A 17,868-nucleotide genomic window follows, 5' to 3' on the forward strand; every position below is an offset into this window, starting at 1 on the left:
GTGTATCTCTTGGACCTATCTGCTGTTCTGTCTTCCCAGTCCTGGCACCAGCCTAGCTCCCCAGCTGGGGAGGTTTTGTGTCCATTGTCACCTCCAGAGTGACCCCTTAAAGGTCCCTTCCTGGCATCTTTTCCTGGTGTCATAGTTTTAGCAGCTCCCTCTACTCCTGTGATAAAAACAAGAGTCTCCTCCTGGCCTCTGTGGCCTAGGCAGCTTGCTAACTTATCCCACTGCACTGCTGCCCCCACCCCTTGCCCACCAGGCCCTGGCCACACTGGCATTAGGTGCTTTTCCAGACGTCCTCAGGGCCTTTGCACAGGCTGTCTCCTCCCTGGGAGCCACTCTACTGCTTTCCCACTAAACCAGCGTCCCTCCATTCTCTGCTTCCTAGGACATCTGTAGATTCCCAGATTAGACCAGGCTATCCAGCCACATTCTCTCATGTCTCGCTCACTGGCCTGGGGTTTGGATTTTTTTTTTTTTAAAGATTTTATTCATTCATGAGAAAGAGAGAGCCAGAGACACAGGCAGAGGCAGAAGCAGGCCCCATGCAGGGAGCCCAATGTGGGACTCGAACCCAGGACCCCAGGATCATGCCCTGAGCCAAAGGCAGATGCTCAACCACTGAGCCACCCAGGCATCCCAAGCCTGGGATTTTGAGACATTGGAGTCGTTCATATACTGGGCTCTATAATTCTCTCTCTAATTCTCATGGGGGCTGTCCCATGCATGGAAGGATATTGAGCAACATCCCTGGCCTCTATCTGCTACATGCAAGTAGCACCCCCTGCCCCAACCCAAGTCATGACAACTAAACATCCTACATATTGCCAGATGTCAAAATCACCCCCAACTAAGGACAGCCTGTGGTGGGAGGAGCCTTGCAGGCCATGTTTTTGTGCTAAGCCACCTCCTGGCTCATTCCAGGGCCTTGGGGCAGGTTAATTCAAGGTAGAGCACATGGCTGAGTGATGGAAGCCACTCTTCCCTGACCCAGGAAGCCAGCTGAGGGGCCAGGGAACAAGGTGGCCACTCTCCTTGGCCTCCCACCTTGTTGGGCCTGGAGTGCTGGGTGGGTGCTGGGCTGGACATCTCAAAGGCCTGGCCCTGGCACACTGCCCCCCCGCCCCGGCCATCCCTTTGGAAGGATGGGGAGCCAGGGGCTGAAGCTGCCCGTGGAGCCACCTCTCCAGGCCCTCTGCCCCCAGAGGGACCGCAGTGCCCCATGAGCCCCCTCGAGCTCTCATCTTCAGGCTCCCAGTTCACCAAGTATGGTTGCCGCCGGAGGCTGGACCACAAGATGGTGCATCGAAGCTTCTGCGACGCCCTCACCAAGCCCAAAGCCATCCGCCGGGCTTGCAACCCACAGGAGTGCTCCCAGCCTGTGTGAGTGCCTGGGGCTGCCCCAGCCCAGGGTCCCACAAGACGGGGGAAGGCAGACCCCTGGGGCTCCTGTGGAGGGAGTTGCAAGATCTAGGCCCAGAGCGGCTCCGGGCCTCATGGCCCCTGAGATGTTGGGTGGGTTCTTTGTCCCTCCCCACATTTCATGGAGTCTAAGATCCTGCAGGCTGTGTGGTGTACTGAAACAGCCACATGCATCTCAGAAATGATGGCACGTGGTAACGCCCAGATGGGAACGCTGGGGCTCAGAGGGTACTGAGCCTGTTTCTGGCCCATGGTCAGTGTTTCCCAGGCCACTTGTAGTGACAGCCACAGCCTTGACCCCTCCAGCCCAGAAGGTTTGGCAGGGCTTCATTTCAGGGCCCAGGGCCCTGAGGTGTAAGTAAGCACATGGGGTCTGAGTGAGGATGGGCACCGAGGCAGTCCACACTGCTGCCTTGAAAGTTTTGTGACAGCAGTAGCAGCTGAGGGCCAGAGGCAGAGCCACAAGCCTGAGTGAGGACAGACATCCTGGGCTCTCCATGTCCCTCCCCCATCCCCCAGGGTCTCCAAGAAGTGGAACTGTCACCTGCAGACCTTGGACAGAGGCAAAGCCAGGCACTAGGATGTCTTCGTGACACTAGGGAAAGAGGCCCTGGAGAAGCAGGCTGCCTTCTCACTGTATGCCTGGGCCACAGCCAGGCTGGCTCTCCAGAGTGACTGACCTGTCGCTCTGCCCGCACAGGTGGGTCACAGGTGAATGGGAGCCTTGCAGTCAGAGCTGTGGGCGGACAGGCACGCAGGCTCGCTCTGTGCGCTGCGTGCAGCCACTGCACAACAATACCACCCGTTCCGTGCACACCAAGCACTGCAACGACGCCCGGCCCGAGGGCCGCCGGGCCTGCAATCGTGAGCTCTGCCCTGGTCGGTGGCGGGCTGGATCCTGGTCCCAGGTAAGTGGGCCCCCTGACTCCCTAGCCTCATGCCCTCAGCCTCTAAACCAAGCTGGTGTGGGACCAAGGTGGTCAGGGCATTCCACCTTGGTCTGGATGCAGTTCCTAGCCCAGGCCACGTCCTGTGGGTCAGGCCACAGTCAGTATTCCCTTGAGAAACCAAATGGAACATGTCTTTATTCTGCAGGGCAGAGGCTGCCGTTTGCTACAGAAGCCTGGAGTCCTAGGAAATCGAAGGCAGCCTGGGCTGTCATCCCTGAGGGCAGAGGGGTGATCTGGAAGGCCAGCTAGGCTGACAGGAGGGAATACAAGCAACGGAAGGCTTGTACTTGGCCTGGGAAGAATAGTGAGGGCTGGAGGAACAGTCCAGGGGGCAGGGCTGAGGTGACATGATCACTGACATCCAGCTCACAGGCCTGGGGGGTTGAGGTCCCCAAGGCCAGCCTCAGGCTCATTGATTCCCTGGAAGTCCTTGTACTCACAATTACAGTGTATTTCAATGAAAGCACAGAGTAGAATCAGCAAAGGGGGAAAGTGCATGGTAAAGCCCAGAGGAAGCCAGGCACAAGCTTCCCCTCCCGGTGGGGTCCCAGGGATACATTTGATTCAGCAACAGTGTGAGAGGACATACACGAAATACTGCTAACCCGAGAAGCCCATGTGAGCCGGGGGTCCAGGGTCTTCCGTGTGTGCTGGACACTAGTGACTGAAGCAGGTACTCACCGTCAATCACACTGTTGGTATAAGCTGCCTGGACAGGCTGGTGCAGGGTGACTCGAGGCCTCAGGTGTGCAGACACACTCTCCCCAACAGAACATTCCATGAGCTTGATCCCCAGGAGCTTCCCCCACACTGGTCCTGAAAGCAGGCCTTCCTTGGGACTATGTGGGGTTTGAGCAGCCCAGGTCTGCTGAGGTAATCCTTTTCTACGATATATAAGGTGAGGACTTGGATATTCTCCTGGCGGGCCTGTGCTGAGCCATGAGCCAAGCCAGGAGTGTGGGTGTGACAGCTCTGGGCCTGTCCCCATGCCGTGAGGCAGAGGGGGCACCAGGTTGAAGGGGCAAATGAGGGTGTTGGTAGCATAGAGCCTTGTGTCCAGGGGTCCTCTGCCAAGACCTCCTGGACTCAGTCAGAGCTTTCCCAGTGGCTCCCAGTGCACAGCAGGTTTTCCTGGGCCCTAGGTGGGCTTCCTTCGGCCAGAGAAGGTAGATGCCCACTGAGAACCTGGAAGTGTCAGGCCCTATACATTTGCTCTAAGTCATAGGAACTCAAAGAGATAGGCATGTGCATCTCCTCTTTAGAGCCTCAGGAGATCGAGGTGGCCACTTGAGGCTGGGCAAGGCAGGACAGGCCTCTAACACGTACTCTTCCCTCTGCCCCTCACCACCTTCCACGTATTATAGGGTCACATGTGTGGGGACCTCTTTCAGTCCCAGCTGACCACGGGAGGCGGGCCCTGACTGGTGACTCTCCACCTGCAGTGCTCGGTGACCTGTGGCAATGGCACCCAGGAGCGGCCAGTGCTCTGCCGAACGGCAGATGACAGCTTCGGGATCTGCCAGGAGGAGCGGCCTGAGACAGCCAGGATCTGCAGGCCGGGCCCCTGTCCCCGTAAGCCATCTGCTACCCCCACTCCCAGTGTACAGTGGGCTCAGGGCGAGGGGGGCTGGGTTGGGCAAAGGCAGCTCTCCCCACAACTGGCCAAACCCAGCATCTGTGAACTGGAAAGAGAAGCCAAGGGTTGGGACCTTTTCTAGTCAATAATAGAAGGAACTCAGCCATGACTGCCTTCCGGACTGCTCACCGTGGATCTGGGAGACAGAAGCAGGTTCATAGTGACCACACGGTGGGGCTCAGCCAGATGGGGTGCCCAGGCCCATGCAAGTAGGGGGTGCCTTGTGAATGGGGGTGCCCATGGAAGCAGGGAGTGCCTTGTGAATTGGGGGTGCCCATGCAAGCAAGGGGTGCCTGTATGTATTAGGGGTGCACATGGAAGCAGGAGGTGCCTGTATGATAGGGGTGCCCATGGAAGCAGAGGGTGACTGTATGTATAGGGGTTCCCACGGAGGCAGGGGGTGCCTGTATGTATAGGGGTGCCCACGGAGGCAGGGGGTGCCTGTATGTATAGGGGTGCCTATGTGAGCAGGGAGGGCCTTGTGCCCTCTGAAGAGTACAGCCAGAACACTGTCTGCATGCAGACACCTTGCCAAGGGTCAGACGTGCTTCACTCTGGGTCCCAGGAAATCCCACTCTAGGATTCTGGGATACTCTGCATTGTAGACCCCACCCTGAGTTCCATCTACTGTGGAGGTTGTTCAGGGAGGTCAGATGTGCCCACCCAGCCAGGCAGGGGGATAGATCCAAGATGCACTTGCTCCCCATGTTCCTGGGGAGCAGGGAGTGGGGAGTGCTGGGAATAGTGCAAAGATGAGGAGGCGTGGCAGGGCCTCGTACTGAGTAGTTAGTAGCCAGGACCCAGGAGGCATGGCAGTGGGGGAGGGCAGGAGGTGGCCCTGTACTGGGCTGCTGGGGCCTGTCTGTCCCGAGGGTCCTCGAATGCCACGCTGGGGAGTCAGAGCCCTCCTGTTGCCCTGGGATGCCTCAGCAGCCACAGCCCCACCTCTCCCCTCTAGGAAACATCTCTGATCCTTCCAAGAAGAGCTACGTGGTTCAGTGGCTGTCCCGACCGGACCCCGACTTGCCAGTCCAGAAGACCTCGTCAAGTAACCGGCCCGTTTATAACTCTGCCTCTGCCCTCCAGTGCATGCCCTGCGCTCTGTGGAGCTTGCCATGGGCTTCCCTCCTCTCTTTCTATGGAAAACTTCCCTGACTCTTCCTGAGCACTCTCTCGGTTGAATCTGATTTCTCCCGGGCCGCTGTGCTCGGCTGTCTCCTTTGGCGCCTACCCGCCGCTGGGCTGGGAGGGCCCACCTCGCGGAGGCATGGCCCCGGGGCACCAGCCTCTCATGGGGGGCCGGGACCTGGTTGGTGATGGCGTGTAAAGGGGCAAAGATCTGTCTTGGTGCTGGAGGGGTCAGAGGCCAGAGTGCAGATGTGACCACTTGTCGGGGCCACATCCCTCCAAGCTGGAGCTTCAGGTCAGAAGTCAAGGGGGAACCCGCCCATCCCCTTTCAAACGCTGCCCGGTAGTGAGGCGAGGCCAGAGGGGGTCTGGGGCATGCAGATTCCGGGGGACGGGCATCAGGGGCTCCCCAACTGCCCCTGCTGTTGCTCCCGCTGCTGACTCTGTGCTGAGTGCGTCTTCCTGACTTGTGTGACTGTGGCCTGCTTCCTGTGGCCTTTGCATCCAAGTTCCACAGCCCTTGGCCCCCACTCCCACCCCCCCGTGCCGCGTCCCCTTGGGGGCTCGGGTCAGATGGAGGCAGCAGAGGATGTGTCCCTCCAGTGGGACATTGGGACACAGCGCCACCTCCACTCTCTTGTCCATTAGCTCCAATGGCCTTTTCTCATTGTGTGCACATGACCCCATCCATAGAGGTGAGAGAGTGAAAGAGAGAGAGAGAGAGAGAGAGAGAGAGAGAGAGACTGTCTGAATGGATGTGGCCACCTACCAGTGTGAACAACTACAGAATTACCTCAATTTTTATTGCTTTTTTGCTTAGATAAAACTGTAGAAAATGCCTTAAAGTTGAAAGGTAACAGAATCGGCTGCTAAAGTCCAGCTTCAGAGCGGGTGTGATCCAGGTGGGAGGCGGGGCAGCCCCGCCCAGGGTAGGTGGTGGGGGGAGGCCATCGGGCTCATCCAAGGCTTCTCGCAGCTGGCAGCCTGTGCAGCGGGGAGCCCCGGGCATGCTGGCTCCAGCCCACTCTGCTCTGCAGACAGGATACCCCCTCTGAGGCCCCGCAGCCCGTGGGCACTGACTGTTTGCTGAGCCCCCTCCCGGGCGCTCCCCCCACCCCCACCAACGGCGCTGCCTTACACAGAGGGCAGCACGCTGGGCCTGTGTGCCCCGGGTCCCCTGTTGCAGCCCCACTCCACCGTGCCACCTGCTAACAGCACCTTGCTGCGCGCCACCTCCTCCCTGGCTCTGACTACTGTTATGTAAATACTTGATGTGTCACCCGTACTAATTCTCACGACTGTTAACTTCCAACTTTGATTAGGCCACGCAAGTGACTCTGCCTCTGGGAAGGTGCGGTACGGTCCTGGGCATCGTGCTCTCTGTCTGTATGCACTTTGGTTTATCAGGGATATTTTATTAGCGTTTTGTACGCATCTGATGACGTAATACATAGGTTCCCATTGTTGTCGCTTTTCCAGTGTTTTTATGAGACAACTTTAGTGTGTGCCAAAGTGACTGTGGAAATGACCTTTTCTCCTCACTAACAATGGAAAGACTTCCTGTCATGCATCCCACAAATAAAGTCAATAAAAGTTCCGTGAAACTGGGTGCTCGGGTTTGGCATGCTGCTGGCTCCTTCTCTTCACCTGCGCGGCTGGCGGCGCTGCCCAGCTGCCGGTCCCTTCTGTCTCCTTAGTGCCTGGGTTTCTGCTGCAAATGTGACTACTGCCCACCACCTCCCCCCACCCCGCTGCCCAGTGTAGATATGTAGGCCCCTCCCCCAGCGGGGGACATTCCCCTTCCCCAGGCATTTTTCAAAATCTGTTTGTTTGCAGCAGCCCATGAAGACACTTCATCCTGATTTTGACTGGAATTGTGCTAAACAAGCCTCTTGTGGGACCATCTGGGTTCTCTCCTCACACGTGGAGATTTTACCATCAGGAACGGGACCCAGAGTGGGCTTCTCCCCCTCTCTGGGATGAGTGGAGTGGGAATGTGGGGTCAGTAGCACAGACAGTGCTGGTCCTGGTCCCTGTGCCCTGTGCCACCATCGGGCCACTGCCCTGGCTGCTGGCACTGCTCTCAGCCTTAGGTGACCTATCCAGGGAGGGGAGGTACCTGTCTGGTCCAGGTTGGGGAGGGGATTCTGGTCAGGAGAAGGTCAAGTGGCAGTGGCTCTGGGGACCTGGTGTGTGCATTCATGTGAGCATGTGCTCAGCAGTGCCTGCCCATGTCTCCTGAGGCCTCACCTCAGAAGCCACAGGGGGCCTGGTGTGTTTGCTCACCTGGCTGACAGCAAGTCAGGACCAGAGAGGGAGTCAGGGCCCAACAGGGCCCTTCTTGCTGCTGAGCTTTTCTCCTCCCATTCCTATAAAGGGGATCCCATGCCAAGGAGGAGGGAGACCATGAGAAAGGATGAAATGGGGCCACCTGGCATCATGGAGATGGGCTTCGGGGCACAGGGCCAGGCCCCAGGTGCCAGCCTACAAGGGGGGGTCATGGTAGCATGGCTGAGCTCACGCTGTCCCGAGCTCTGGTCCCGGAGAGGAATCCCGGCTCAAGGGATACAGGAGACCCAAACAACAACCCCTGACAGGGCTGCATCCACGCAGTGTCGCTGCCCAGATGGACTAGAAGGAATCCCCGCTGAGGGGGCTCCCAGGCCAGAGCTGCAGGCAGGCTCTCAACACCTGGGGCCAGCTGAGTACCGGGCACTGGGCACCAGGGCATGGGCTGACAGGGGTCCTGTGCTTCTTTATGCTGTGGCATGACCTTTGGAGAGTCAAATGCTTCAGGAGGCTCGATTGAGGGAAAAAAGAACCCAGTTTCCTCCATCCCAGTGTTTCCTGAAGCGTGGGACACAGGGAGGTTTCAGGTGGTGCATAAACATGATCTGAGCTCCTAGGAGCAGCCCTCCCTAGTCCCTTTACCCCTCATGGCACCCCGAGAGGAAGCCTCCCTGGGCAAGGGGCCAGGTCTCCCCCACGCTCGCTTGCTTGCTTGCTTCTCTGCAGCTCAGAGCCGTGCAGGCAGGAGTGTCTCCCTGGCATTCGAGGGATGAAACTTCAACTTAAAACCTGTCTGTGTTCTGTTAGGGTCACCTTTATTGCCTGCTGTTACTTTCCCGTGAATGCTGGTAGTGTAAAGTATTTTTCTGAAATAAATTTTAAGTTTAAAAAAAGGAGTTCATTTAAAGGAAGAAACTAGTGGGCAAAGTTAGAACACGGGTGATATTTGGCTGGAGCCAAGATTGTGGGAACGGCCCGCGAATGGCTTCAATTTGTGAGAATGGGTTTGCTCTCAGTGATTTGTTTGCTGGAAGGCAGATCTCACTTAGTTCATTGCTACTGGAAGTGGCTAAAGGTCAAGTATTATGAAACTGAATTTTTCTCTTGGTGTAGGGATCCTCTACCAGTCGGCGCCTCTGGACACATCAGGGGCCCTTGGTGGTACAACTCCCTTCATCTCGGAAGGCTCTACTCAGCAATAAAACTTAAACATACCCAATTGTTGGTGTTTTGAAGAGTGGTTGGGAATGATGACTTTGAAATTTGTCTAGGCTGGTGTTAGCATACCCAAGCTCTTGGCCTGTGGCTTTCTTAATTATTCGTTCATTCATTCTCGTTTTTAAAAACCTAAAGCGATGTAGCCACTGATCAAAGGACGCAGGGCCTGGCTCACCGGCTGTCACCTGCCTGTAGCAGGGAGATGGACTCTTATTCCTGACTTGCCCATGTGTTCAGGGACATCTGTCCAGTGCTTTCTGTGTCAGGCTCTGATCATGGCACTGGGACAGCACCAAGCACCTGACCACGGGTCTGCAAACTTTCCTTAAAGGGCCAGGTAGTAACAGTCAAACCTTCTTTACAAAACCAGGTGGAGGCACAGACTTGGCCCACATGGCACAGCAGGCTGACCCCAGGGAGAGGTTTCGCAGAGATCTTGTTATTTGCATGAAGGAGAAGGCACAGGAGACAGGAGGGGCACTGGTCTGTAGCAGGGGTGACCCCACTCCCAGCAAGGCTCCATCCTTGTCCTGTCGAGGCCCGTGCCTCCACCCCATCCCACCCCAGTGGTCAAAGCCTGCAGGGAGACGCCGCTTCTTGTGTCATCACAAGTGCCCTTGGGTCTCTGGAGGGGTGTGATCAGTGGTTTTCACACAGTCACCTGGAGGCTGCCAGAAAGGGGAGGAGGGCCAGGGAGTGCGGAAGGGAGCAGGTGGGGCTCTGAGCGCTCCACGCTTCAGACAGGACCACTCCAGGGTCTTCTGTATCATATACTGGGCACCTCGAAGATTTTTTCTGAGACAACATTCTACAAGTTTTTAGACCCTGAAAGCCCTGCCTCAGGATCTTTCTGTTTGATTTCCAGAATCGGCCTTTAGCACACGGCCACACACATTTTCCCCTCCACATCTTGAGCCTATTTCTCGGTCTCTAGGCTAGGAAGGCCAGAGCTTTTCCTGCATAGCTGAGCTGATTTATCACTTCACACTGTACCTCATGCATTCAGGCATGTTTCCTTATTTGGGCCACTTAGAAGCTCAGAGCCAAAGCTAGGTCCACCTCTGGTGGTACGTGCCTCTGCGTGTCCTCACTTGTCATGTTCCTATTTTAAACTCCATAATTTCCCTGTTTTGAACTTCCTCAGTTATTCACATGTGTCTTTTTCATATTTATATATTTATGCTTTCTCCAATTCACTGTTCTCGTCTCTGGGGATAGAAGGGTGCCCAAATAGAGCTTAAGGCTCTGCCCTTTGGAACTTGCTAGAAAATAGTCAGGCAATAGACACCTTATCTAATAATTAAAGTGTGAACTTGCCAACTGGGATAGAGTGCTGGGAATAGGAGGACCTCCCAAGGGTAGGTGGGCAATGCTTGCCCGAAGATGTGTTTCAGCTGAGCCTCAAGGAGGAGAGCAACTGAAGGAAGAGAGAGGGAGTGGGTATAGTATGTGCAAAGGCCCCGTGGCCAGAGGGAACACAGTATAAAGTAGGGGGTCCAAGGCCTGAGTGAAGATGGAGATGTGAAGGGGCCAGATCCTCACCCTGCAAACAATAAGGGGCAATGCAGGGCTTCAGTCAGGACATCTTCGATTGAAAAACAGCATTCTGACTAAAGCAGGGTAGTGGACAAGAAGGAGAAGGAATTGAGGAAGCAGAAAGGAGGCTCTTATCACGGTGCAGAGCTTAACCCCATGGAGATGGGAGAGAGAGGGGATCATGGACATACCAGGGAGCATCTAGGACTTGAGGTGAATGGACAGAAGGGCGGGGTGGTGCCTGCGGTTTGGCTTGCGCTCTGCAGAGGCCATTCTGTGAGACAGGTGGCACCAGCAGAGGCCCTGGGCTTGCATGGGATGTGTGGAGTCTCAGGCACGCTGGGGACCACCGGGCACAGTGGCCTGAGCAGGCCATTGTATCCTAGAGTCTGAGGCTCTGGAAGTTTGGGGTCAGTGTCCAACCACGCAGGTCATCAGCCTGGAAGGGGAGGTGACAGCCTGGAGCAGCGGGCAGGCAGCAGGTGCCGTCAGAACCTCCTGAAGGAGAGGGCACCTGCTCTCATCTGCTCCTGCGGGAAGTTTCTGTGGAGACAGCACCTTGTGTTGCGCAGAGTGACCGCATCTCACATGGTTTCAACCCCTGGCTGCCCTTCCCTCCCCTTCCCTTCCCACCTGAATCCTTCCTTCCTCTCAGTAGGAGATGGGGTCACGGGCAGGGAAAGGAGCACGCGGCAGCAGTTGTGCAGGGAAGGTTGGAGATGCTCGCTGGGGAGGGCAGAGGGTGGCTGAGCACAGACGCCGTAGGGAAGCTGGTGAGGGGGATTTATGAGGGACCCCACATCCCTGTTCTGCTGTCACATGACCCATTGGGTGAATTCCTATAACTCATCTCAGTTTTTGTGTTGTGTTGTCGAATGAGGTGGTGGGGGCCAGGGAAGGGGGGAAGACATGGGAGGAAGACAGCGAGGAGAGTCAGAGCAAGAGCAGGAGGGGGCTGTGCGGGTGGGACTGCCATGACCCTGAGCCACTGCCCCATCCTGCCTACACGTGGGGTTCTCTCCATGAACACGGCACAGCGCTCCCTTACGGTTCCCTATAACGTTTTTCTCTTGTCCAGCTTACTGTATGGTAAGAGAGCAGGAGGTAATAGGCATACCGTACAGGATCTGCGTTAGCCGGTGGTGTAGGCGATCGGTCAGGCTTCCCGGCAGCCTAGGCTATTAGTAGTTAAGTTCGGGGGCGTCAGCAGCCCTATGTGGATTTTCAGCTGCATGGGGGGTTGGCGCCCCTCAACACAGGGAGGGCCGGGGTCCACTTTGCTACAGCCGCGGCCAGAGCTGGAGCTGGGCCGAGGAAGAGAGCTGTGCGCGCAGGGCCGCCGGGTCTCCGGGGAGCCATGCAGGCTAGCCCGCCGGGGGAAGGAGGGGGAGGCCTGTGTGCAGGCCCCAGAGCACGGAGCCGTTTGGGGGCTGGCCAGGAGCGCAGCGTGGAGGGTTGGGCGCAGGTGCAGCCATGGCAGGACACGAGGCTGTCGGGTAAGTGGAGGCAGGTGGAAGCGAGACGCGTCCAGGTGAGGATGGGAATGCACCGTGGAGGAACGTGGTGAGCCCACGACCACGGCTTCGGGATTCGTTCTTTCAGGTTGTAGACACTGGTTCCTTCAGGTTCGGTTTGGTTATAGTTGCTGCTTATAGATTATTGTAGGGCCAAACTCTGCTACAGAATTTCACTGGGGTTACCACTTGGGTGTCAAACAGGGATCTGACGGAGTCCCGTGCTTTAAGACGAGCTGGAATCACTCCCTAAGAACAGACACGCCTCGATTTCGTCTCAGACTTTGAGAGATACAGAAAATCCTGGGGGCCTGCCTGGAGGCAGGGAACACTGCACACTGCTTGTGAGGCAGCTCTGTGCCCCGGGTCTGCTGACATCAGAACCACACGGACTTTCTGTGTGAGCTCGCTTGCCGCTGTGCCGTCTCTGGGCTCTTCCACACGCCTCCTCCTGCTTCCTCTGGGGGCACCAGGTCCCCCTTACCCTGTCCTTTGGTTATTTGTCCCACTTTTCTTTTTCAGAGGGCCGCTGCCAAGGTGACAAGTCAATGTTCTGTAGGATGGAAGTCTTGTCTCGCTATTGCTCCATCCCAGGCTACCACAGGCTGTGCTGCAAGTCTTGTAACCTGCACGACAACCTCACCGATGCAGACGACGGAGTGGAGCTGCCCCCCGGGAAGCTCAACGACATTGAAGAGCTCGTGCCCACCCTCCCAGTGCCCACTCTAGTCATGGAGGTGCAACCTGTGCCAGGCACGCCCCCACGGGTGCCCCTCAATGCCTCCCGCACCAACAGCACCGAGGATCACCCGGATACCAACGCCGTCGACGTGCCCTACAAAATCAGCGGCCTAGACGAGGATGTCCAGCCACCCAACCTGATCCCTCGACGACCGAGCCCGTATGAAAAGACCAGAAACCAGAGGATCCAAGAGCTCATTGATGAGATGAGGAAGAAAGAGATGCTCGGGAAGTTCTAATAAAATGGAAAGATAGCATCAATAGCATTTCCCCCCCTTGCTTATAGATATATTCCATGGGATGGCAAATCATGGAGATGAAGGAAAAATTTCTGATTCCAAAAGGTTTTGAGAAAACAGGAGAATGACATAAACATCTATGCATATGGTTGTGAGCATGTGGCAGCAGGTTAGCACATCTGTTTGTTGGCCAGCTCTGGAATGTTCCATGTCCCTTGCTGGGACCAGGTGTTGGGGTAGAGAGCAATAGAGAGGTTCTATGAGTGCCGTGAATGAGGGAGGGCAGGAGGCTAACCCAGAGAGAGGAGACACATGCCCTGAGCTCCTGAGCAGTGATTGGCCATCTTCCTTTCCTTGGTGGTGATAGTCCTTCTGGAGCTGCGGGCCGTTTCCTACCAATCCCTAGACCAAGGCCCAAGCCCCATGCGGACTCCTAAGAGAAACAGTGATTTATTTACCAATCAGCCCATCACTAAGATGAGCACAATGAAGCACAGGTGGTGAACATGAATGCCAGTGACTCCAAGGGCCAGGCAGGTGGTGAGGATGTGTCGTCCCCCACTAGAGCTGCTTGCTGGCTCCAGCTGCTGCTGCCTCTGGGAGAGCTGGCCCCCACTGCCAGATAGTGTGCTTTCAGTAGAAGTCTAGCTCTGTGTGCAAAAATCCTCAATCCTCAAACTTCAACTCAAAATATGTCAGGGTGTCTGGAAGGTCTGTTGAGTTCTAGAGCCACCAGGCTGCAGCCTGTGGTTTCCAGTCCTGGCCAGATGCAGTCTCTTGGGAGTAGGACTTCAGGAAAGCCACCTGGCCCATTTGATGCTCATGCCCCATGTTGACTCAGCCCAGACTGAAGCTGTCCACTCCTTCCTGGGAAGGTACTGAGACTTGATAGATCTAAATGGTGGGCCACATTTCCTACATGAGGAGAAGACAGCAGGGTGCACTCCTGGGCTCCCTCAGGCCTCTCTCACGTCTCCGTTAACCCTGGCCCATGTGCCGCCTTGGCCCCAGGGCTCCCCAGGGAGGCTCTCCCTCCCCAAGTGCACTGGAAGGATGGGGGCATGGACTTTGCTGCAAAGTCCAGTGAGTGGTCAAGGCCCGTGACTCTCCCAGAGCGGTGCAAGGGGGTGCTGCCACCAGGGTGACTGGGCTCTGGGTTCTGAGATGGGGCTCTGCAGGCTCAGGTTGCCTCCTAAAGACCAGCTTTGCTTGTGGGTGTGGCCTTGTCCTGTCCAGCCCTGTGGAGCCCCCTTCCATGCCTTGGAAGTGCCAGCAGGGAACTGGAAGATCTGGCCTCCAATGGGAAGCCCAGGTGGGAAGTGGGGAGACTCTGCTTTATCTTTGGCTGTTCTAAACTTTTACAACTTCTGTTTTCAGCAGAATGGTGCTTTGTGAGCAAGATGTGAATGAGAGAGAAATGGAGTGGGGGTGGATGGGAGGATGGTGCCTAATTTTCACCTCTCCCTACGTTGATATTTTGTGAACATGTAGCTTCAACTTGCCCAAATTACAAAACCCAGGGACACTGTAGCTGCTTAGCTGGGCCTAGCCTCACACGTAATTCTTAAGCTTTCCATGCCTAGGAAAGTTCAGAGTCTTTGTATTCTCAGCAGTCCAGATGCTAGAGAACTCTTTCCTGTGTGATTCCCCATCATATGGATGGGAACACTGAGGTTCGGGTGATAGCATGATGGCTACTTTATACGGAGTCTGAGGTGCTAAGTATGTTTGTCTGCTCCGTGCATGCATGTGGGTGTGTGTCTGTGTGTGATCTAAGGGACAAAGTGAGGGTGTAGAAACCAGTGAGAATGCTATCTGGGATGATGGGATGATGCTGAACCTCCCCACTGGGTGATAACCAGCTGCCCCTCACCTCTGCCTGGCCCAGCGGCCTCCCTCCCCTCTACCACCATGTCCCACACATACTCACACCTGTCCTGGTGTCTCAGAGGGCCTTGCTGGTTCCTAAGAAGCAAACTGGAGAAAACATTTTTGGCTCTCTCTCACAGTATCACTTCTTTAACAGATGTGGTATACAGCACTTTTGCAGTCCTGTCTCTCTGCAATCAGGAAATGGATGCCTTGGCTTTCCCTCATTGGTTGAACCCATGGCAGCTGGTGCTATTCACAGGCTGAAGGACTAGGGCAGTTCTTGCTTGGGTCTGTCCTGGGATGCAGAGGAAGCTCAGGGTGACTGACCAGAGAGTATTACTCAGTTTACGCAGCCTGGGGACCTCAGGATGGGAACGCTCCATTCCCAGATCCAAGCAGAGCAGGGCTGCATGTCTTGGGGCTGGAAGGCTTCAGGGAGAGGCCCCAGGTGGGACATACCCAGGGTTACCTATCTTCTTCTGGAAGGAGAGAGATGGACACCATCCCATAGGTGATACTCACTGCCTGGGGCCATGTACCCACAGAGTTCTCTAGAGCCAGACGATCTGCCAAGGTTTCTCTAAGGAATACAGGGTTTATTAGACTCTGAGAGACTTCTAATCCCCACTGAGCTCGGGACAGTGGGACAGCCAGCCTAGCAACAGTCCTGAGTCTGGGGGCCAATAAAGCCTGAAGGCCAGGGAGGTTTTCTAGCTGAGGTCCTGGAACACTGTGTTGAGATCAGAAGTCCTCTCCGTCTGCAGCTCCAGGAAGCTTCATTAGTGGGGAGACTCCTGCTGGGGCTTGGGAACATGGCTCTGATCTCCTTTTGGAAAACCCATGGAATTTCCCGTGTAAGCCTTTTGTTTGTATTTCAAGGTTGTTTGTTTGTTGGGTGTCTATAAATGGTGCTCAGTAGCACTCTTTCCCAGATGAACATGAAGACTCTACCCCCCAAATGCCAGGCAGCCACCACAGGAATCATGACATGGTGCTGAACTCAAGTCACAGCATTTTATCTTACTGATCACAGCCATCGACACATTTGTTTTCTGTATAGAAAAATTTGGCTTCTTGATTTTATAACTTATTAAAGTCAAAATGTCTGTGTTTTTGCACATCATGCCTGTGTTTGTGTGTTACCTTGACCACGCTACCCGTCCCCGCTCATTCTCAGACCAGACTGGGCCAGGTGGAAGGATGTGCTGCCTTCACAAGGCCAAGAAGCCGGTTTAGGCGGCACCAGGGGGCGCTGTGACACGGCTGCTCTGGTTGGGACCTTGTGAAAGGCCAGGGGCACCCAGAAGGGTGGGTCTCCCCCAGTTCCCCAGGGAGTTGGTTGTCCAGGAGACACCACTTGTTCCACAGCTTCCAAGTAAACTTTTAGTCCCAGGAGACGAAGAATCCCCTGACTGCAACTCCTCCCTGATTATGACCCCTTCACTCCTATAATTAAGGTTCCCAGAAAAAAATAACTAGATGCTGACTTAAATTGGAATTTCAGAGAAACAACAAATAACATTTTAGTATAAAATCAGGACACACTTCAGGTGCCTGGGTGACTCAATCAGTTGAGCACCCAACTCTTGATTTCGGCTCAGGTCATGATCTTAAGGTCATGGGATCAAGCCCCACATGGGGCTCCATGCTGGGCATGGAGTCTGCTTAAAGTTTTCGTTCTCACTCCATCTCCCTCTGCCTCTTCCACCACTCACTCACTACTCACTCTGTCTCTCTTAAAAAGAAGAATTGGGACACCCTTAAACTAAAATTATTTGTTGTTACTCTGAAGTTCAAATTTAAGTGAAGGTCCTCTGTGTTTATTTGCCAAATGTGGTAACCCCTACCCCCACCCCCACCCCATAATCAGTATTCCACTTTTAAAGCCTGTTCTCTCTGGCCTCTTTGACCAATATTTGCAGGTGTGGGGAGTGGGGTGTGGAGGAAGGGAGGCTGAAGGAAGAGGAGACTTCTCCTAATCCCCAGAGCCACAGAGGAGGTAGACTGACAATGTGTGCACAGTACTGGGGAGAGAGCACTTACAAGTGCTCTTACGAGTTTGTGCTGAGGTTGGAGGTGGCTTTGGAATACAAAGGATTTTTCATTGTTCTTCCTTGTAACTTGTTTTTTGATTCCATTGTTATGGTGTAGTTAGTAATTTATAACGAGAGGAACTTGGGATGAGTGCGAGTGTGTGCATTAGGAGTGGGGAGAAAGTGGAGTTGGGTGAGCAGAACTGGCTGAAACTAGATACTTGCAAAATATAGAAGGAATGGCAGGCAAGGAAGGCCCCATCTGTGCTTTCTGAAGGATGCTGATTAATGGTTAGGAGGGGCAAATGATGACACTACAGAGGTATTAGCCACCACTCCCTCCTCTGCACACCACATCAGCCCCTGGCTTCCAGGCACCAAGCAGCTATGCATGGTCATCATCACTGGCTTATGCCCTTCTGAGCATTCTTAGCCCAGGGGAGCACAATACGCCCCCAATGAGAGGCTGTGCGGTCCCTCTGCATTTCATGACTCCACATTGTTTCTTCACTGTCTTGAGTTTAGATGCTCCTAAGCCATACTCCCATGATTTTATATCCAAATATTAATATGCCCACCCCACATCATGCAGACGTCCTAGAGGGGGTCTTAGACTCTCCACCCTCCTACACAGATACATTAACATCCACTCATGGCAAGTGGAGACTGGGCAGACAGGGGTCAGGAGGTGTTTGCCTTTCAGAATGAGATTTCCACACTGTTCTCTGTGAGTGCTCCCCCAAGGGACTAGCCTCAAATACGCATAGAAGATACACAAAGACACTGCCTCAGTGCACCAAAGCAACTACTTCCTTTGTTCAACTAAGGTTCCTCTAGTTTCTTTACATGAACACTTAGATCACTGACTTTCAACCTTTTTTTTAAATTCTATTCACTTTAAGGCTATAGATTTCCCTCTAAGCACAGCATTAGCTATACCCAAGTTTTGACATTTCATACATTTATTATCATTCCATTCCAAATATTTTCTAACTTCCATTATGACTTCCTCTTTGACCTAACAGTTCTTTTTAAAATGTTATTTAATTTCCAAACATTAGGGGATACTCTAGTTATGGATTATTATAGATTTTCAGCTATTTTATTGTGGCCAGAAAATGTTTTCTGGAAGATTTCAACCCTCTGAAATTTGTTGAAGTTGGCTTTATGACCCAGGATGTGGTTTTTCTAAGCAGTGCAACTTGTACTTGAAAAGAATGTGTAACTGGAAGTTGTTACATATAGTATTCCGTAAATGTCCATTATGTCAAACTTGTTATTCAAATA

At 54.4% G+C, this 17,868-nt stretch overlaps 1 protein-coding gene across 1 annotated transcript in view; it reads left to right on the plus strand.

Annotated features, from left to right (window-relative positions):
• Positions 1–15,671, plus strand: part of ADAMTS2 (ADAM metallopeptidase with thrombospondin type 1 motif 2) — a 223,555-nt gene extending 207,884 nt beyond the window's left edge. The window contains exons 17-21 of the mRNA XM_038551648.1: positions 1,254–1,386; positions 2,126–2,333; positions 3,818–3,947; positions 4,970–5,059; positions 12,219–15,671. Coding sequence (XP_038407576.1) covers positions 1,254–1,386; positions 2,126–2,333; positions 3,818–3,947; positions 4,970–5,059; positions 12,219–12,676 — 1,019 coding nt within the window. The 3' untranslated portion in view covers positions 12,677–15,671. The remainder of the gene's footprint in view (positions 1–1,253; positions 1,387–2,125; positions 2,334–3,817; positions 3,948–4,969; positions 5,060–12,218) is intronic.
• Positions 15,672–17,868: the final 2,197 nt, after the last annotated feature.

Source organism: Canis lupus, chromosome 11 (assembly GCF_011100685.1).
Source record: "Canis lupus familiaris isolate Mischka breed German Shepherd chromosome 11, alternate assembly UU_Cfam_GSD_1.0, whole genome shotgun sequence".
In the NCBI taxonomy this organism is placed as follows: domain Eukaryota; kingdom Metazoa; phylum Chordata; class Mammalia; order Carnivora; family Canidae; genus Canis; species Canis lupus.